The 22,217-nt window shown below is 39.7% G+C and overlaps 1 protein-coding gene and 1 pseudogene across 1 annotated transcript in view; both read right to left on the bottom strand.

Moving 5' to 3' along the window:
• LOC132115858 (serine/threonine-protein kinase 17A-like) overlaps positions 1-16,869 on the bottom strand; it is a 30,437-nt gene extending 13,568 nt beyond the window's left edge. The window contains exons 1-2 of the mRNA XM_059524240.1: positions 16,438-16,869; positions 9,465-9,677 (exon numbers count right to left, since the gene is read on the bottom strand). Of these exons, the coding sequence (XP_059380223.1) occupies positions 9,465-9,677; positions 16,438-16,586 (362 nt within the window). The 5' untranslated portion in view covers positions 16,587-16,869. The remainder of the gene's footprint in view (positions 1-9,464; positions 9,678-16,437) is intronic.
• A 2,557-nt stretch (positions 16,870-19,426) lies between these two features.
• Positions 19,427-22,217, bottom strand: part of LOC132115609 (E3 ubiquitin-protein ligase HECW1-like) — a 33,682-nt pseudogene continuing 30,891 nt past the window's right edge.

Here is a 22,217-nt window from a genome sequence, read left to right as displayed (position 1 = left end):
ACACTTTTACTTTCTTCCAGTTGAAGCTGGTTTTAACAGTCTGTGTGTGTACTGTAAATAAATTATAATACTAAAGTTAAAGTATTTGCAGAAGTAGTCCCACACTTTGCTGCTACAGCATTCACCTTTTTCAGCCATCTGTAGGCAGAAAGAGAGACAGAGAAAGAATAAGCATGTGTATTAATAATATCACCATGTATCATTACTCATGTCATCATTAGAATTATAATAATAATAAACTGGGATCTCCTACATAGGCAAAAATGAGAAATAATATATATATTTTTTATTTGTCAAGCAATAGGTATTACCTACATATATTTAACAATATTATTTCAACATTTTCCTGTTATGTCTGTAAAGCTGCTTTGAAACAATATGTAAAAAAAAAAAAAAAAAAAGCGCTTGTTCAGCTCACATTTATTTACATGTCCCCTCTGGTTTAATCATTTCTGACGCAGCTACTGTAACTACACTATATTTGCTCTCACAGACACATTCACAACAGACCCGTATATCTTCTCCTCTTCTCTTTGTGCAGTCTGAATCAAAACATTGTCTTGCCTACTATTACCGGAAGATTAGGGAATCAATTCGAAGTTGAATGGTTAACGTTAGTGTCATGAACCGCTGTCAATTTTGAGAAGAACCACCTTCAAACAAGTTAATAGCAAGCATTTAAGGGGCCTGCTAAAAAGGAAGCTATTAGCGTTAGAGTAACGTAACCAGCCTGAATTCACCAAATTGTTCTCTGGACCTGAGGGTAGCCTCTTCTTCCTTGCTTTTCTCTTAATTCTCATCAGCAGGACTAGCGCTATCGCTCGCTTCTTACAACGGGACAGATACATGTTTGCTGCTGACCGAAAGGAGGAGGAACAGACTATGAAAGAGCTCCCGCTAAACGTTTTTAAAACTCCGCCTACGCCATAGCGCAGCGCAAATCGTGTTGTATCTGAAGGGCAACGCTGAGCCCAGCGGCAAGCGCCGTGCATACCGCGTCCTGTGTGAAAGGCCCAATTACGCGGTCATTATGTGGGAAACACACCGCAATAGAATAAGAATAAGTTAAACGCTAACGTTATAGTTTGACCTCCTATTAACGTTCGCGCTCTTCCACTGATAAACATGGTATTAGCTTTGTGGCTAATCTAATATAGCAATGCATTAGCGGCTGTAAGTGATGTTACAGAATATTTAGAAGTGATAATGATAGGACCGTTAGCTAGAACTACCACACAGTTTTTATATACAGGGTATGAACTAAATCTACAATCATTTCACATGACGAACGACAGACTCACCGCCAAAACAGTTGATCGCTTTCTTCTGTAGTGGACTTCTGGCGCTGTTGTTAACTCTGGAGCTGCAGAGCTCCCTCTGGTGGGCACACTATGCAACACTCATAACATGAGTGAAGCATGAGACTCTGTTTCTCATGTTCCATCGGCCGTTATAAATGCCGATGCCGATTTAAATGCAATTAGCTTATATCGGCCGATAATATCGGCGGCCGATATATCGGTCGGGTTCTAGTAATTTCACACCAACACAACAAACTGAGCTCTAGTGCAAAATAGTCTGTACTATGAACCTTAACCAATGGAGTAAAATTCAGTGAAACCTACAGACTTTAAGTTGGAAGAGATGATATTGCATATATAATGCTATTTATTCATAAATCAATAACACTGGAATTACAGAATCAATTTATCTTAGAGTTACAGTAGGTGCATGAATGAATGAACGAATGAATGAATGAGGAATGAATAAATGCATGAATAAAGCATGAATGAATGAACGAATGCATAAAGAACGAATGCATGAAGAATGAATAAATGCATGAATAATGCATGAATGAATGAACGAATGCATGAATACATGAATGAATGAATGAATGCATGAAAAACGAACAAAGGAATGAATGAATGAATGAATACATGAATGCATGTATGAATGAACGAATGAATGAATGAGGAATGAATAAATGCATGAATAAAGCATGAATGAATGAACGAATGCATAAAGAACGAATGCATGAAGAATGAATAAATGCATGAATAATGCATTAATGAATGAACGAATGCATGAAGAACGAACAAAGGAATGAATGAATGAATACACGAATGCATGTATGAATGAACGAATGCATGCAGAACGAACAAGTGAATGAATGAATGAATGAATGAATGAATGAATGAATGAATGCATGCACGAATGAATGCATGAAGAATGCATGAATGAATACACGAATGCACAAATGCACGAATGACACGAATATTTATGGCTTGAATAGCTCTGCTCCAAACCATGAGTACATGGAAATAACATTTACTGTTCCTTCTGATCATAACACAAAAAGTGGTGCTCTTTTTCAGTATTTTTGTACTGTTTTGGAGTAAAAATTATTCTTAAATCAAAATACATCTACTTAAAAAAAAAAATGAACAAAAAAGAAATGAAGTCAATTTATTATTGAACAAACAAATATTGCCTAATACGGTCATAAAATGAACATGATTCAGAGGGCAAATATATTTTACTGTGCATTGATGTTCTTGTTTTAGGCATAAACTTACTTAAGCATAAACTAAGTAAACAAGACATACTGAAAAAACAAGATCAAAATAGTGAGATATTCATTTTATGCAATGCATGCAACATTTAATGACTTTCTGCTCTGATTTAATCATGTTTAAACAAAAACATAAATGCGAAGGCTGTCAAAGCCAAAGAGTGGAAAATCTCAGTTTAACTATGAAAACTAATTTTTCTGCCTTGTCAATGTCTTTTTCAACAAAATCAGCACCAAATTATTGGCTTCTTTCTTCAAAACATATTAGTGACCCATCCAGAATGGACAACAAAACTAGGATAAGTTGCAGCAGGTGCACTGAGCTGTGGGTCTCTGTAACGCCGAGGGCTGATATGCATTCATAGACGATTGAGTGATTTCTTAAACTAGCAGCGCAGGAAGGGCTTTCCCAACCCCGGCTCTGGAGATTAAACCCACAGACTGCTGCTGAGAGCGCTGACATAATGCACTCCCAGCTGGAACATGAACATGAATAAGTCCTCTATCATTCCAGCCAGACCCCCATCCAAAACCACATCCCCTCATTCAAACCGTCCCAGTGCCCCAAAATATCCCTCACCCTGGGGAAGATGGAAAGAAAGGAAAGAGCTGTCGGTCACAACATTTCACAAGCTAGATCAGTGAGAGAGAGAGATGCATTACGCTCTACTTCCCCACTACAGAAAGAGCACTTAAACCAGCTCTATTATCACTTCAGACAGTGCTGACGGGGAAAAGGGCTAATTTGAGGCACTTTACTCAGAGAAGCTTCTGCTTTTGCTGCTTTCGTATCACGTTTCTGATCTTACCTCTAATAAGAGCTCAACAACAGGCTGAGGTTCAAGAGGAGTACAAGCGTGGTAGCAATTAAAAAAGAGATTAAACAGTAATTCAGGACCCAGAAAGAATATAATCCTTCTGAGGAGATCTCGGCTAATTTCCAAGAGGCTGCAATATGACTTCAAATGATTTTGAATATTTCTACATTGTTGAATTAAATGTAACATTTTCCAGTAGATTAAATTGTACTTTAATAGTCTGTTATATACAAATGTTTTACAGTATAGTTACACTCTCATTCAAAGGTTTGGTGTCAGGTTTTTTTACTTTTTGTAAGTTTGATGTTCAAGGCTGCATTTATTTTATCAAAATACAGTCAAACAGTAATATTTTGAAGTATTACCATTTAAAACACACACACACACACACATACAGTACAGACCAAAAGTTTGGACACACCTTCTCATTCAAAGAGTTTTCTTTATTTTCATGACTATGAAAATTGTAGAGTCACACTGAAGGCATCAAGGGCTATTTGAGCAAGAAGGAGAGTGATGCGGTGCTGCGCCAGATGACCTGGCCTCCACAGTCACCGGACCTGAACCCAATCGAGATGGTTTAGGGGTGAGCTGGACCGCAGACAGAAGGCAAAAGGGCCAACAAGTGCTAAGCATCTCTCGGGGAACTCCTTCAAGACTGTTGGAAGACCATTTCAGGTGACTACCTCTTGAAGCTCATCAAGAGAAAGCCAAGAGTGTGCAAAGCAGTAATCAAAGCAAAAGGTGGCTACTTTGAAGAACCTACAATATGACATATTTTCAGTTGTTTCACACTTTTTTGTTATGTATATAATTCCATATATAATTCCACATGTGTTAATTCATAGTTTTGATGCCTTCATAGTCATGAAAATAAAGAAAACTCTTTGAATGAGAAGGTGTGTCCAAACTTTTGGTCTGTACTGAATATATATATATATATATATATATATATATATATATATATATATATATATATATATATATATATATTTATATAAAATCTATAGGATTACTTACAACAGAACAGCGACGCATTTTTTGGATGATCATTTCATGAACCTAGGAGAGGAGGTCATTCTGACTCTTCTACGACTATCTGGCGCTTCTCAGCAGAAGTATGTTTTGTTATTAGTTTAAGTATTTGCTAGTGAATGTTCAAATGAGGAGTTTTACGCATCACACACACGCTCACGATGTGTGTGTGTGTGTGTGTGTGTGTGTGCTTGCGTGCGTGCGAGTGAGTGAGTGAGAGAGAGATAGTCACACAGTGGAGTCAGCTCTTAACCGTCCGTGGCTTGTGTTCTGCAAACACATACGAGCTTCATCACTGTGTCTGTCACGAGACTCTGTTCCTCTTTCAGTCTTCAACTGGTGGGAAAACTAAGGACATTATTAACTGTCTTTATATTCATTTTGAAAGATCGAGCTCGTGATTATGGAAAGGGGCGTTACATTTCCTACACTTGAGTTGTTCGGCCAATCACAATGCACTGGGTCAGTTGGCCAATCAGAGCAGACTGCACTTGTCTGAAGGAGGGGCTTTGTAGAAAATGATGCGTTTGAGAGAGACGGGGCTTAAAGTTTAAAGCTTTTTGTCTTTGATAATGGGGGCTATGGAGTCAGAAAAGCTCCTCATTGTGGTGTTAGTAGCTTGTTAATGTAATCGATCTTATAGACCAAGTCTGACTAGTTAGTGTGCACTGTGTACCAAAAGTCAGTATGTATTTATTCTCACTCGTGTGATCTTGCGTGGCCTATCTGGACATGTTTATAGACCCCAGATGAATTCATCTGGACAGAAATGCTTATCCTGGTTATTGGGGTCAACGTTGTGCAGCAGGTTCTAGGCCTTGTCTGCGGATGCTAATCTGTGGGTGTAATGCCCCCCCGACCCCCCGGGGTCTTGGAAAGATGCGGTCAGAGCAGATTTACAGCACCATATGAAGGCAATCAGGAGCTCACTGACAACTGCCATCTAAATCAGAGCCGTGGATATTATATTTAATCAGAAACTTGCTGATAAAACCTTGTGTGGTTTTAAATATGATCCAGTTCGGTCACGTCCATTGTGCAATTTCTAAAGGCTGGACACTGTATATAACTAATCAAATGTGTGCGGTCTCAGCCGACCTGTCAGTCTGACACAGTTATATTCACTCTGCAGAAACCGACTGCTCCAGTTATTTATATTTATTTGTTTGACTAATCTACTGCAGATATGGGCTGTGCACAGCGTGTGACTTAGCGTGCATCACACAGTATACTGAGGCTTGCTGTTAGTGGGATAGGTTTGTATCGACTGCTGAGATTTGTAGGACTGTCACGATACCAGAGAGCTTGAACATGTGACCGCATTAGCACCAGTGCACTTGTGCTTATACATGCAGATTAGTCTAATTAAACCAGTGACAAGAAGAAACAAACATGGTGTAAACTGATGAGACGAAACAACTAACTACTGGAGATAGTGTACATGCAAATACTTTAAACAAGCACAAAAACAGTTTTATCATATATTTATAAAAGTCTAAAACTGATAACACCGAATACGTTACTTCATTTGACTTTTTTTATAGAAATTAAATTCACATATCAGAGATTATGACGAGATGATGGATTTGGTGGCAAGGCAAAAAGCAAACGCGCCTAACTGACAATATTTCTATGTTTAATATGTGTACTTTTGTCTTCGTTTATTTGATTGCTGTTGTGTTTTTCATTAAAAATAATAATGAACCACAAATTAAGATTTAGTTTTAAAATAAGGGGAAAATACAACAATCTTATTTAGGTTGATTTGTGTTACAAAAATCTGTAAATATGAGTCCCTAAACAACGTGCATGAAAATATATATTGTTGCCATGAAAATAATAATAAAATAAATAATAATGTTCTCACAACTTATCTCATAGCTCTTTCATTTTTAAAGAAAATTGTGGCCATGAATTATGAATTAGTTGCTTTGCTTCATTAAATGATGGCCATATTGTACTAATTCATTACTGTAGTTCGATAAAAATCAAAATGAAAATCAATGACCAATGAATAATAATAAATCCACCACTTTCAAGCATTAATTTATTCAAAGTCAGGGAAAGATGTAAAGATCTTACACTAAAGATAAAAATAAGCACTACAGATCCTGAGCGTCCCTGACACACATACTGCAAACGTGTGGTGTTATCAGTAACTGCTGTTTACTTCATTACTCGGTGGGTAGATTTCCTCGCTAGCATTTGGGTCAAAAGTGAAGTATAATCTGGATTTTTGAAGTGTGCAAGTGAAACTAATGACACCTGTCTAGCTTTATCAAGTCCATGTATAAACTTTGAAACATAGTTATGCATGCAATCAATTCTGAACAACATTGGCCAAAATGGCAGAAAACTCCAATTGATTTTTAACAATGCATTCTGGAAATTCCCCTTTTCTTTCATTCAGGCTCTGGCTTGCATGATTGGAGACAGCTGCTGGTGAAGGACGACCGTGTGGGCAGATGATGAGCGATCTGAACTCAATCCAGCTGAGCACATGCCATCGCTGGTGGGTGAGAGGAAACGAGAGTGACCTCGCTGCTCATCCAAACCCAGTCGACTGATATAGATCGGCCTGCAGGGAGCCACCGGAGAAAATGGGATTGGTGTTGACCAACGAACCCGTCGATACAGTCACGCACGCCACCAGATAATCAACTCTTCCTCATCACAGTCGATTCTTTCATGGCTTCTCTTCTGCTCTTCCTCAACACGACTCTTTGTAAATGTAGGCATCTCGTCAGTTTCCATGGTTGGGAAGAGTCTATAAGCTCTGTGTGTGTGGAGGGGCAGATTAAAATTCCAGTCCATTCACGCCGGACACTGGGAACCGGGTCAACCCGGGACAGCTGCGCAGCAAAAACCCAACACGCTCCACTCGCTTTATACTGGAGGATTTGCATTATATTCCAATCCCAAAGTGCAAATGCTTTGACATACTTGTAGGGTTTCAATGCACTTCGACAAAAAAAAAAAAAACGAGAATTAGTTGATACTTGATCTTTTGAAAGATATGAGCGCAGAGAGTATTATGAAATAATGCAGATCATCTGCTCCAGATTTTATAAATTGACGAATCCATCAAACTCCAGATCAAAACACAATGTCCAACGAGACGGAGTTGAATCCCATCTGTGCTCATTGTATGGGAGAGGATACGGATGAGTGGAAGCCAGAAATGTGTGACCCACTTCATGCCAAATTAAATAAACTGTCATTGTGACCTTTCTAGAACATCAAATCTGCTTCATATCACCATCAATGGGATGAAAACATTGGCTGCATGGGAGCACACACATCAGATATTGAGTAGGGCTGTGTGAAAAAAAAAAAACTCACTTATCTTTTGTGTTTTTGTGCTGTTACCTTCACTGGTTTAGGCCCATCATGGATTAATAAATATGACACTAAAACTGACAGTAGGTGATGGCAAGTCCATTAATGTGTGATTGAGTGATTTACTGAATTATTCCTCAAAGAATTCATTAATAAATGGCTGATTCATTTAGAAATGAACCAAGCGACTGCATCCCCACATGTGTGTGCACGTGTGTGTGTGTGTGTGTTTGTGTGTGTGTGTGTGTGCGTGCGTGTGTGTGTGTGTGTGTGTGTGTGTGTGGATGCTGGACGTTGCTGGAATAGCGAGTGCTTACTGAGACGTGCTCAGTTTCTCTTTGGGGGGTTTATAGGTGGATTAGCGCTCTTGTTTTCTCTCCGTGTACTCGTCTCTTATTTCAGCGTCCTGCTCACTCACCTCCGCTGATCCTCAGGTCTGTGGGCTGAGATCAGTCTTTATGTACTTTCTTAATTGGATAGGATGGGATTTCACCTCAATATTTAACACCTGACGTGATCCTGGCCATTGATTATGGAGTAAAGTACGGCATACTTTGTAATCACAAGCTTGTAAAATCACTAATGCACAGACTGAATGAGATTCTAACAGACCAATGACTATTGATATCACCTGCTGAGAAACATCATGTCTGAATATGTGCAAGATATTTGAGAGCTACGCTTTTATCCAATGGGAAAAGAGTAACTTTGATATTCCACAGAATCTCATAAGGGTTTTGGAATGAGTCAGGTTCGGAGGATTAAGAAAACAACTGGACAGACAAAAAAAAAAAAAAAGATTTAAAAGAAAAGTTCTGACTGGGGGATTGAAACTCTTGAAATCTGGCAACCGTCACAATGAATGCTGCTTGTTACCAATGCAAGATAATGCAAATGCCAAATTACAATGAAGTGTATTCAGGATTAATAACCAGCGGGCAAATATCTTAATAAATCAAGGGAAGCAGAAATCGTCATCATGCTTAAAATATGATTCATCGTGCAGCCCAATCTGACCAGAGCCAGACTGAATTGATCTGAATAATGACTCTATTGTCTTTCAGAGCTGCTTCACAGAAGAATCCGAACAGTTTTCGTAAGGTGAGTCTTCATAAACAGGAAATTATCAGAATCATTTATCTCTGTGAAGCCGCTTTGACACAATCTGTTTTATATATAAAGCACTATAGAAATAAAGGGATTCTGAAAGGAACACTGGATAAAAAAAAGATCGAACTTGAGAATTAAAATGCCCCTGATACGGATTTTGGAAATTTACCATTCATGCACTGTGTAACAGCTCTAAATGACCGAAAACATCCTGCAAAGTTTTAAATCTGAAAGTGCACCGTGTATAAAGTCATTGAATCCTGAAAGAAAGAGTCGACTGATTGAAACGAGTCGTTTTTAAAAACAAATCTCAAGCAGTTTCATGTTGACGTCTACATGAAACATGAGCATACTGCCCGCCCACTTGGTGGTTTCACATTAGTCTGAATAAAAATGCAAAAATTCAAAAAATAATTACAATAAATGAATCATTGAGCGAATCGTTTGGAAGTCGTTGAGCAAGGTAAAAATAAATGCATATTATAAAGACAATGAAAGTGTTTTTTGACCTTGCATGCATGTCAACCTGTTGAACCTTTCATAACCCATAACAGTGGCACTTTAAGAACCGAAATTGATTAGTTACTCACTACTCCAGAACGAGCACCATCTCGCTGGCCGTCTCGTAGACCTGGTGGAGATTGACCACTCGTGGACAGACCGCTGCCAGCTCCAGCACAGCGATCTCGTGAAGGATCTCCGTCCTGCAGTCCTGGCCCTTCCTCCTCTTCCTCATGTACTTCGCTGCATAGGTTTTCCCTGAGCTCTTCTCCACACACTTCCTCACCACAGCAAACTTTCCTCTGACGGAGAGAGAAAACCAGAGGAAGAACGCTTGTTAGCAGTTAGAATATTTCACATCGACCTCATATCGCGATTGCAATAAAATGTATGTGGATCATGATGATGATGATGATAAGCTCTGGACAGTTTTACTCAATATGGATAAATGTAAGCTGATCACACAGCAGAAATCAACATATGAGGACATGAACTTCACCTCCAGAGTGAACAGGGAGACCAGAATGGCAAAAACATTCTTATTATTATCAGCCTCTAATGTACTGCAAGATCAGCAGAACATCTTGAGCATAAACCACAGTGAAAGCAAGGTGGATCTGCTAAAGCATCGGTGTTGCTCATTTTAACAGATGTGTGCTCTGTTGGAAAACACAAACCCATGCAGGAATATGGAAAAGGCTTTGTGCATTCCATGTGCAACGTGCCGTCACATTCAGTCTGAAGCTTGGCAAATAATGCAATGGACAGATGAAGAAAATTACTCTTTTGTTTTAATTGGGTTGTATCCCTAAACCCAGACCTGTAAAGGAAACCATAATGGCTGGGCTCACCAGCTCATGTGAGAGTCACGGGTTCAGAAAAGGACGTTTTCCTTATTTCCATCCCTCATTCCTTCAAAAAGTGTGGAGATTAATGGGTAATTGGGAGAACAATGTCCTTGTCCAATAAAATCTGACTGTAAAGTTAAGCATCTCTGTAATGGGTTTCTTCACGACGGGAAGATTTGGTCATAAGATATGCAAACAAACCCCATCCAACACGTGACCCACGGAAAAGACAAGATGTTACAAGATGCTCTTTTTGTTCACATCAAGGTGCAGCAAAAGGATCAGTGACCAATTCAGAATCAACTATAGTATTTCATTAAAGAACTAGTTACGTCCTCAAGATACTTGAATATTTCAGCTGTTTTCTGTCCATAACTCAGTGGGGTCCAAAAGTTTCAGGCTTCAAAGTAAATTCTAAATTACTTAATTTAATGCACCCTTGCTAAACAAAAGTACCAATTTCTTTAAAGACAGACATATGGACAAATGGATGGATGGAAGGATGAACAGATGGATAGATGGATGGATTTACACATTGGATCAAAATCCAATATGGTGACAATAATGTCAATGATGTTTATATATCACTAAATTGGATTTTGGCATACAATATCAGCCAATAGCTGATTTAATGTAAAGTTTGTCCCTAGAACATAAGTTAACTGCCTAACTAATAGGTAGATGACAAGCAATGAAAAATGTAAATACGCCGTTGCAGCTAGTGTAGTGTAATATTTGAGCGAAGCATGCAGCTACACATGACAGTAAGAGGCTGTTGGTGACTGAGCTTCATGACTCAGAAGCCAGCGTTCATTAAATCCCAACGGCCTCGTAATCGCTCTGATTGAAACAGATTCAGAAACACTAAAGCAGCTTCCGCTCCTTCGAAAACCTAATAGGCTTTCACTGCCCTTGACTGCGCGGCTTTTGGTTAAACCATTCACTCAGGAGAAGAAACCGGTCTCTAAGCTTGAAAGAATTAAAGTTGACATTTATCATGATAAATATCAATATCTTCTGATATGAAATTTTTTTTTTCGTGACAACATTTTGCAGCGTGACCAGATGATTTACAAATGAAACGAACAATTTCCAGGTCACACTCTGCATGATGTGGTGCAGATGTTTTGTCAAATATGACTTCTATTATTGTATGGAATGCAGAAAGTGCCGTGTGGTTAACCCAAGACGAGGGCCTGCTGGAAGAACAGACTATAATTGGGATTCAGCGACTTTGGTGTCTTTCAGTCTCTCCGCAGCCATGTCAGCACATTTCCAGAGCCTCTGGACTCACAGACAACACCCGAGCGCAGTGGCTTTCATGTGTGCAGGTCTAGGCTTGACGGCAGGGTCACGGTTCATGTGAAAAGAGGCCATATCAAGAGCAGATGTTCGGTCTGAGTACAAAAGTTAATCAGGATTTCTGAGACTGTGAACATTGGCTGTTGTTTGTCAAAATAAGAGGGTTTTAAATGCATGTATGCTTCTCTAAATAAAACCAGACACTGGATTCAAAGTCAAAGACTATAAATGATGCTGTTGTATCAGAATATGCATTGTATTTCTGAGTGCACTGATGTTAGTCATATGCTTGCCCTATTACTGTTATTTTATCGCTATTGAGCCACTCAAAATTACTGCTAGAGAAATTCCTTCACCGCGACAGCCCCAGAGAAAGGACTTTTAAATTAGCCAAAAATATTAAACAATTTATATATATATACAAAAAATAAATCAAGCGAACCTAGGCCAGATGAGAAAAGGAACACAAAAGTAGCGCAATGCATTACTTTCCATAAAAAGTAACTAAGTACCGCAATTAGTTACTTTTTAGAGAGCAACACAATATAGCAAAGCATGAAAAGTAACTTTCCCCGACACTGATCACAACAATGTTTTTTGGTGCCTGACAATGCAAACGTTCAAAAATAGGTTTTTACGTGAAAGTTTTTTGAGAGCAACATGGTGCTCAATGGTGACAATATTGCGCACATGTATTATGTGTCCATGTAGTGTTTGTTTGTGACATCACCAACTACTGGCCTGGCATGCACAGAACAGAGTCATGTAAACGCACCCTAAGAGGACAGATGATACACCCAAAAACACTAGCTGCAAAGACTTAGGATCAGTAAACAGCTAGTTAAGGTTAATTTGACTTTGAACTTGGAAGTTTGGTATAATCTGTAGAGGAAGTGCACAACATGAGTGATTTGAGGTAAACCCCTTAATCCTCTGGAGTCTCTGAGCTTCTGTCTGCTAGAAGATGACGTCACGGATTCAGAACGAAAGTAAATCAGCATTACTTCCTCTAATGTACGATCAAGAGGCCTGCTCACAGATGACAATGACATCACATCACCAACTCACACATCCATCCACTGAATCAGATCACTATTGGGATACGATATAAATATATGCACTGCACGTTTGAGAGTGAAGCGCAGGACTGTTGCATGTGTGCATCTCATCCAGTGTTTGACTGACTCTGAGCAGCTTTGGTTATTTATTCTGAATCGAGTCGATCTGTGACACCGAAGAAAAGTATCATGATGCAAATGCAACATTTCCAACAGAACAAAAGCCACAAATATTTAATAACTCTAGAGAGAGAGCAGGTGATGAGCCTCTGACAGGAGCAAAAGCTCTTGAACGCAGGGAATGAAGACAACAGAGGACGATTAAGTCTCATCAGCGCACGCACATTCACAGAAGGGTGAAAGTCTGCTGGAGTCAAAGTGTTTGTTCAGGTGTAACCATCGCAAAAGTTACACGTTCTAAAACGAAAATGCACTAGTATCAATAACAAACTTGGCTTTCACACGACACGGTCATCACGCTACGGTCACCGCTCTGTTTCCAGAAGCACAGCAGATGCTTTTAGCACCATACCACTTGAATAACACGACGATGAGGTCATGGTGTCCCACTCGGCTGTTAGAGCCGGGATTCTCTGGCAAAGGGAGCGGAAAAGACTGGGCTTTTAAAAGAAATGTGATGGGAAATACAAAGGGAAGAAATATATAAAATCATCCGCTTTTACACCACACACACACACAAACACCGCTCAAAAATGAGCATGAGCTTAATGAAAAATAACAAGGATTCACAGAGCTCTGTACTGGAGCTGAACTCTGGATCAAAGTATGTGAGCAAGCAAACATTCAGAGCAATCACTTTTAAGCAAATCTTTTAATTTTGTTACTCGTGGCAGCTCGTTGCATTGTGATGATTTGTTTGTCTGTGATATGTATTACACATCACCAGATGACTTGAATCAGTAATCGGGGTGATTTTGTAGGCGAGTAAAACAGCATAAAAAATAAACAAATCACAAGCATAGATAAATATAATAGAATAAAGATAGAAATAAACAGTGCTTTATATTTTTCAGGTAAGTCTAACAGTATTCAGGTACATATTAGAGTGTACAAGAGAAAGATATGTTATTATGGACTCTTATTTTGTCCAGAAGCGATGGTTGAAATGCCTTGGTGGATTCATTTTTTATAAACATGCAGCTGTTCACTTTTGTTTGGACGCTCATTCTGACGGCACCCATTCACTGCAGAGCATCCATCACTGAGACACTGATGCAGTGGCACATTTCTACAAACCTGATGAAGAAATAAAATCATCTGTACATCTTGGATGACCTACGGGGCAAATTTTCATTTTTGGGTATAATATTCTTTTAAACTATAATTGAAAAACACCATGACGTGCATTTTATATAATTTGGGGTTTTAAATTACGTCTTTTCTTTTTAACACCAGCAGAACTGTAAATGGCAAGCTGCTGTTACCGGATCTGTGACACGGCATTAAAAAACTTGGCACTTACGTGCAAGAAGATAAAATGTCGCACAAATGTGTGAAAGATTACACTTCTCATTTTACATGGCACTCTTCCCATCAATACCTGATCTGCAGCGTGCAGAATGTGTTCCCATACACACATGGTGAAGACGTGTTGATCTAAAGCGTCCACACACAACGGTAGAGTACTGGTTCTGATCCCAAACATCTGAACATCACACAGCACTGCTGCGATTTCACCTCACACACTACTGAAGCTTAAAGCAATAGTTCATCTAAAAAATGAAAATAGTTTTAAAAGTGTCCTCCTCCTCAGATCATCCAAGATGTAGATTAATTTCTTCATCAGATTCTGAGAAATGTGTCACTGCATCAGTGTCTCATCAATGGATGCTCTGCAGTGGATGGGTGCCGTCAGAATGAGAGTCCAAAAGGCTTTACTAAGAAATATGAGTCCATAATCCATAATAACAACACTCCCTCCAGTGAAAAAGTCATCAGAATCCAGACACATATTTGTTTAGAGCTGTTTAAATGCTGCTTGATCTGTGCAGATTTCTCTCCTGATTCAGAACAGAACACTTTTTCACTGGAGGAAGTGTTATTATGGATTATAGACTCTATGTGTTTGAGTTTAAAACATCTTAATGCTGGATGTGTTTCATCTTTTGTCTTCTCCAGATGTTCACTGATGGACTGGAGTGCTGTGGATTATTGTGATGTTTTCATCAGCTGTTTGGACTCTCATTCTGACGGCACCCATTCAAGCAAGTGAGAAATTAATGGAACGACACATTTCTCCAAATCTGTTCTGTTGAAGAAATAGTCTTATATAATAATAGTCCAAAATAAAATGAAATTAAATACAATCATCCTATATGCATGTACAATAATTTGCTAAGATTTTTTTTACCATTTGTATCCACACCTGGTCATTATTTTCAAATCAATCCTTCGAAGTCACACAGTACTGAAATACTAATTCAAATAATCATTTGCGTGATGCATTTATCATTCATAACATTATAATTTTCTGTCTTTATATTTCATTTCCATTCCTTTCCATATCCTTTGTACATTATTTCCATTATAAAGCACAAAAAAATATCGGCACAAAACCTCAACCAAGATATTGGGCGTCCTTAACAATTTGATCCGCATTAAAATTTTGAGCCTACAAATAATGAAGCATGTGCAACTTATTCATATATATATATATATATATATGCTTTGCATTCAAAACAAATTGATGTTTGCATCATCCATCTAGTTTCAGCTGTGTTTGGGTCTAAATGATCATTTCTTCAGTGCAACATGTAACACAACTCACACACTGTCCTCGTGTAAGATTTGGGCTAACATGACTATAAATGCCAATATCAGGCTAATGTGATTCTCAGAATGAAAATCAGAATCATAACCCCTTGGCAGCCTCTGAAATCACTCGCTGGAGAATAAAACTGGCTCATCTCCAGACTCTCCACAAGCACAGCCATCAAAACAAAACCAGCAGGAGCAGCCAATCACCGAACCATTCCAGCTAACGCTTGAGAGACGTCTGAGAGACGCTGCACATGAACACCTCAGGTTTTTCTCTTGTTTCTCTGTACTCAGATGAAGGCTTGGAGTAAACATGCAAACTTTTATTGGGTGTTTCATTAAATTTGCAGACGAATGTATCTGAAAGCCATCTCAAAGACAGAGCAATGCCAAAACATACTTTAAAGCACTAATGCATGACTTAAAATATGAACTGTGCAATGCACGCAATAGATGCATGCAATATCCACAGCGATTTGAGAAAAGTCTGTTCATGTAGAAGAGATGGACATCAGAAAATGAGGCTGATTACAATATAGTTATGTTCATTAACAACTGAATCAGATTGCATTGCAAGTAAAGGGTTGTCATGCAATTGCATGCATTTTTACACACTCGTATCCAAAATAAATAACTAAATAAATCAGTATCTGAAAGCCATCTAAATGACAAAGCAATGCCAAATCACACTTTTAAGCAGTATAGGTGTTTAAAATACTCTGATGCAAGACTTCAAATAGTGAACTGAGTCCAGTGCAAGCAATATACATGCATTATCCATTTAAGAATGCAGATCCATATAAGAACACACAGGGACTCTAGAATGTAAACATTTTCAATGCACACACACACACACACACACACACACACACACACACACACACACACACACACACACATCTAAACTATAATACAAGTAGGATTTAGAATGCCAAAAATTTACTGAGCATGCCTTCGTGGTCTGACTTCAAAATCAGTACATTTAAATACAAACAAGAGGTTCAGAGTACATGCATCATGTATAAATATGCCATAACTGACACGAGCACAGGTAGACAGGTAAAGGTGCGCCTCACCTGCCCAGCTCTCTGCCGGGGATTACGTCATAGCGCTCGGTGAACGGCTCACTCCTGATGTCGGTCCGGATCTCGCGCAGCAAACCGGAGCGGTCCGGACCGGATTCACACCGGATTCGGCTTCTGGGCTCGGGACACTCAGGAATCATAACAGCTGTTATAAACGTCAACTGGTTTTATTGGTGACCGATACCCGTTTTTACCTGCAAGCCCAGTCCCACAGGTGATACTATCACGCTACCTCACTTAATAAAATAATTCCCCTCGCTGAATTTCCCCCCTTACGTTAACAATATAGAAGCGTGTCTAAAATATTAACTGTTAATACTTTCATCTTCGATTAAAACTCCTCCTGAGTGAACAAACGCTTGGGTTTATGACTGCTGCTCTCCTCGACTCTCTTCTTCTTCAGACCGAGTCAACGGAGAGCCAAGCTGCTCCTCAGACCTCTGTTGATTGACAGCGCTTTCCACCAATTACGATCAAGCATTCGCCGATGGGCGGGAGGAGGTGGACCCTCTAGTGACTTTTGACCAATAAGAGGTGAACAATTAATTAATTAATAAATAATTATGTTACATATATATATATATATATATATATATATATATATATATATATATATATATATAAACACTGATCCGGAGTTTTATTTTGAGAGGACAATGAAATCATAGTAATGTTCACGAGAACTGTAGACATTCAGAGACTCTCATAAACATTCACCTACTGTAGGTTATGAGGACGTGCTAAATGACTCCTTATTTTTTTTAATAATATTACAATATATATATATATATATATAATTACATGAATAATTTTCCATTTTCCAGTGATAGGCTACCTATTATTATTGTTGTTGTTATTGCTTTGCTCTTATTCTGGGCATATTTCAATATTTTTCTCTCGTTATGTTTAACAGTCACACTCATATTGAAGAGATTCTTGTGCTGCTCTCTAGTGTTTGAGCTGTGTAAGGATGAGAAATAACTTGTGTATACGTGTGTGAATCAACATAACAAACAACCCAATAGAAAGTGATTGTTTATTGACATTTATGTACAAGTATTAGGGAAAAAGCGAAGTCTAGTCACTTCAGAAAATTAGGCTGATGTAGAGTAATTGTGTTCATAATTATATCAACATTAGTATTTTTCCCCCATAAGTATAACATTATCGGTTTGTTTTTGCAAGTAAATTGTTTTAATATGCAATTAAATTTTTCCACATTATCTTGAACTCAGCTGAACAGAGTACAGCAAATTGTCACAAGTTCTGTCAGGGATAAATAAAATAAGTTTAAGTTTAATTTTAATACACAGAAGTCGTGGCCTAATGGTTAGAGAGTCGGACTCGCAGTGGAAGGGTTGTGAGTTCGAGTCTCAGGCCGGCAGGAATTGTGGGTGGGGGGAGTGCATGTACAGCTCTCTCTCCACCTTCAATACCACGACTTAGGAGCCCTTGAGCAAGGCATCGAACCCCCAACTGCTCCCCGGGCGCCGCAGCATAAATGATGAACACTGCTCCGGGTATGTGTTCACAGTGTGTGTGTGTGTGTGTGTGTGTGTGTGTGTGTGTGTGTGTGCGCACTTTGGATGAGTTAAATGCAGAGCATGAATTCTGAGTATGGGTCACCATACTTGGCTGAATGTCATGTCACTTTCACAGATTCGAAATGGAAGATGTGCATCAGTAAATTAAATAAATCAGTAAAAATATTTATTTTACTTAATAAAGATATACCTGCAATATACAAGGTCGATGTGGGGTCTGAAATGTGTTATCCGTGGCAATGCCCACAACTTCACACCAAAATATATTATACCATGTAGGGTGATCATACAGAATGTCCTTTTTTTCCTCCTTGACTTCTAAATTGCCTGAAATGTCTGTTTTGGCTTTCTTTTTCTATTGTTTTCATACTTACTGAAGCCAGTGACTGTAAAAGTTGTTTGACCAATAGCGTTAAGGCATTGTGTGGATCAACCGATCATGTTGTGTGTGCGAGAAGGTGGGGTCTACAGACTGTCCAGGGCAATGTAAATACACATACACATAATCTAACAGGACTTTAAAAGACTGCCAATAGGAAAACAATCCAAAACCCAGACGTTTTAGACAATTAAGAAAAATCCATTCAGGACAAAAAAAAAGAGGACTTGTCTGAATCTGGGAATGAATCCAATGGCATGCCTTTGCGGTCTCATTATTAAATGCAGCTCACCGCTGAGCCCTAAAAAAAGCTTTGGCTTTAAGAAGCATTGTTTAAACAGTTAGAGAGACATTTCTAACGTAGCCACGTGGACGCTGCTGGCAGAAAGTCCTGATGAGCTTAGTGTTAGTGTCACTAATTTGGTTACGCAATGAAGTGGTTTACATCACTATTAAGTGAGCCTCCATGTGTGCTTGAGCACATATTATTGAGAGAAAGGTGACAAACTTTGCTCCACAAACAGAATCAGTTTTTAACGACACCATCGACAGTATTTGAGACATGTGATTAAATCAGGCAAACAGTCCTGTTAACTAAAAATCGCCTTCACTGTTCTACTCAAGAAGAAGAAAAAAACTAGTTTTGGTCAGGGGCCATGTTCAGAATAGTGTACTAGCATACTACTCCTATATATGCAGTAGCCATAACATGCACATTATGAATGCTATCTGTAAGCATACAATACCTAGATAATGTTTACATTCACCACAGTGCACATTACATATCTAGAGTACTGTATGCCGTAATGCAATAATTTAATACCAATGTAATATCAGCCTGATCATTCACACATTACAAATGCAAATTGCTGATATGAAAAGTGGGAGATATTCTTTATAATTAAACATGCATTTTAATGAGGTCATGTGACAACTACATTGCATACTGCACTTGGAAGTGTTTATTTGTTGCATATGTTTTGCATACTACAGAACTTGAAAACAATACTGGCAGTATGAAGTACAGTATACACTGTGCAGTATTCAGTGAGCAATATGTTAGTATTCCATTTCAAACATAGCCAGTCATTAAAAAAAAAGTTACCACATTTAAAGGGGATAACCAATCAGAAGGAAGATGTACTGATGCACAACCAATAGAATGATGACAAGGACAAATGTATTAGATGCAATACGCTGGAGCTAATTTTTCACTATTGCATACATGTTGGATCCCACACTCCAACAAAGTACTATACAAATATACAACTATACATACATACATACATAATGTATATATGTCTATATGTTCTTGTGTTGTAGTACAGAAGCATGCTTTTTTGTCATTTTAAACAATTTTCATATATATGTAGTTTAAAAATCTCTAAAAAGTCTCTTGTGGACTGAGTTACTGAAAATGTTTTGCAGTAAAAAAAAATTAACAAAATCAAGTCTCACTTCTTCACTCCAGTCCAAAAGTGCTGGTCTCCTCCACAGCGGTGAGGAGTTTCTCATACAGCACAGGGCTCGACGGATAGGGAGGCAGATCCAGACGGTTGAAGCATGTGTGCGCCCTGCAGCGGACGAATACAGGGGTCAGAGGTCAGGAGGAGACTTCTATCATGACCTCAGACTAAATAAGTGAGACGAACTCTACACTTCTGTGTGCTGCTTTGCTGTAAAGCACAAGTTTCCCCAGAAGAGCATGTGAAATTCTGTATCTGCGTGAGGCATCTGTATCATTTCCATCACATTGGCCTTATTTAGCTCTGGATACACAATTACAAACTCTTGACAGAGAAATATGAGCCTGTACTTCAGTGCTGACGGCCCCAGGCTTTGATCCGCAGACCCTTCTGTTTGCCAGATGAACAGGATGAGATGATTTTCAAGGTGAAACATTGGATGCATATTGAGATTTTGAGTCTAACTGTTGGTTTCAGGATGGGTCATCTCGGGCAGCTTTATTTACAGTAAGTTCCTTTGCTGTTGTGATTGAATTACACAGTGTGGAAGAACCACGGTATGTAAACAAAAGAGTATTTGAACAAGCTTATAGTCAACCACACAAAGAATCTGCTTGGGCGACGTGGTCCTAAATACATTCATTATTTCTCTGTATTTCAGTCTGTGTTTTTCATTTCACATCTCACATTTGTTTTGACTATCAAATATAAATGGAAATGTAAGGATCTTAAAGCACTGCTTCAATCTCATGATTGTTATTTTTATAACATTAGACATCATATTCATTCTATGAAATATAAACCATTAGGAATATGAAATGAATGTGTAGAGAAAATCATTTGTTTTTCAGATCCTGAGCCTTTCTGTGTAGCATCTCTAATCAAGCACATATGCAAGTCATCTATATGGTAATGTGCTCCAACAAAACAAAAACAAACTTTCAGCAATATATGCACATTTAATATATCCTCTCTAGTGTAAACACACCAAACATATTCATAGCATTACACTTTTGTCTCCAGAATGAGAATTTTCCCTCCTCTTATAGCATCTTTTATAGACTAGCATTAGCAACTAGCAATTCATGTTTTTTGATAGTATGACGAGCGTCCCGATTCCACATCAGCGTCGCCCTGGTAATTCACGAGGAGCACCGGATCGAGGCTCATCACGGGCTGATCACCCGCACCTGCCGCTCATAAGCCGGGCCTCATATAAACAGCACACAGGAAAAGAGTGAGAAGCCTCTCCACGAGCTAGCACACTGACTCTCCTCTTTCTGCCTTCCAGAAAGCAGCCTGTGACCGGAAGACTTTGCCACGAACACTCCACTGACTTACCTGCACCTGGACCAGAGTGAGAGCACCTTTGCAAGCCAAATCACCGTCATCATCCCCGCAACCCTTCACTTTATAATAAAATCCACCCTCCGGGGCTTTACACTTGAGTTTGCTCCTACGTATTCCTTCCACCCCGCCACACTGGTGGAGAATGCGGGCATAACTGTGGAAGGAATACAAATCTGCGATTTCCCCAGCGACTCACACTCCTTGTTTTTTTGTGTGTGTTTTTCTCTGCCAGGTGGCCGCTGCTCCCCGAACCTCCAGAATGGAAGAAATCCTCCAGTGACTAACGGAGGTCAGCATCCGCCAGCAATAGATTACGGAACACCTAGCCGCTCGAGTAGAACAGACCGAGAGGGAACTCGGCGAGCTGTGGCGGCGCCCGCTCGACGCATTCCACTGCCCGACCCACGAACGAAAGTGTCCCAGCTACTGCCCAAGATGACCGCTGATGACGATATAGAGGCCTTTCTCCAAATGTTCGAAAACACAGCCGCCCAGGAGGGCTGGGAGAGCGATGGCTGGGCGCGGTTAGTCGCCCCTCTCCTCACCGGCGAAGCTCAGCAGGCCTTCAGATTCCCCCGGGCCCTTCCCCGGACTCACCGGCAAGCAGTTGCAATGCGGAATCCTACCACAATAACCGAGCTCGTCGAGGCGGTGGAACTGGCGGATGCTGCCCAACAACGGGACACCAGGGAGCAGTCGTTTCCCCGGAGGGTGGTCCAGGAGCAGCACACGCCGGAGGGCACCCTGCGACCAGTAGCTAGGCTGGCGGCTCCCTCCCCGAAGGACGAACCGATGCCCACCGCGGACCTTGCATCTCCTGCGCGGACGTGGTTGGCGGGCTGTATCGTACACCGCGACCTGCCCAAGGGGGCGCCAGAACCGGAGGTGAAAATCAATGGCCATCCAGTCCAAGCCCTCCTTGACTCCGGCAGCGCGGTCAGCTTGGTGCAATCTCGCATCCTCACGCCACACGGAGAAACCAAGGCTACCTGCCCCATCACCTGCGTGCACGGAGACACCCGCCATGTCCCG

The sequence above is a fragment of the Carassius carassius genome, chromosome 35 (genome assembly GCF_963082965.1).
Source record: "Carassius carassius chromosome 35, fCarCar2.1, whole genome shotgun sequence".
Lineage (NCBI taxonomy): Eukaryota > Metazoa > Chordata > Actinopteri > Cypriniformes > Cyprinidae > Carassius > Carassius carassius.
Note: the sequence above shows the minus strand (reverse complement) of the source record. Positions and strands in the feature narration are given on the sequence as shown.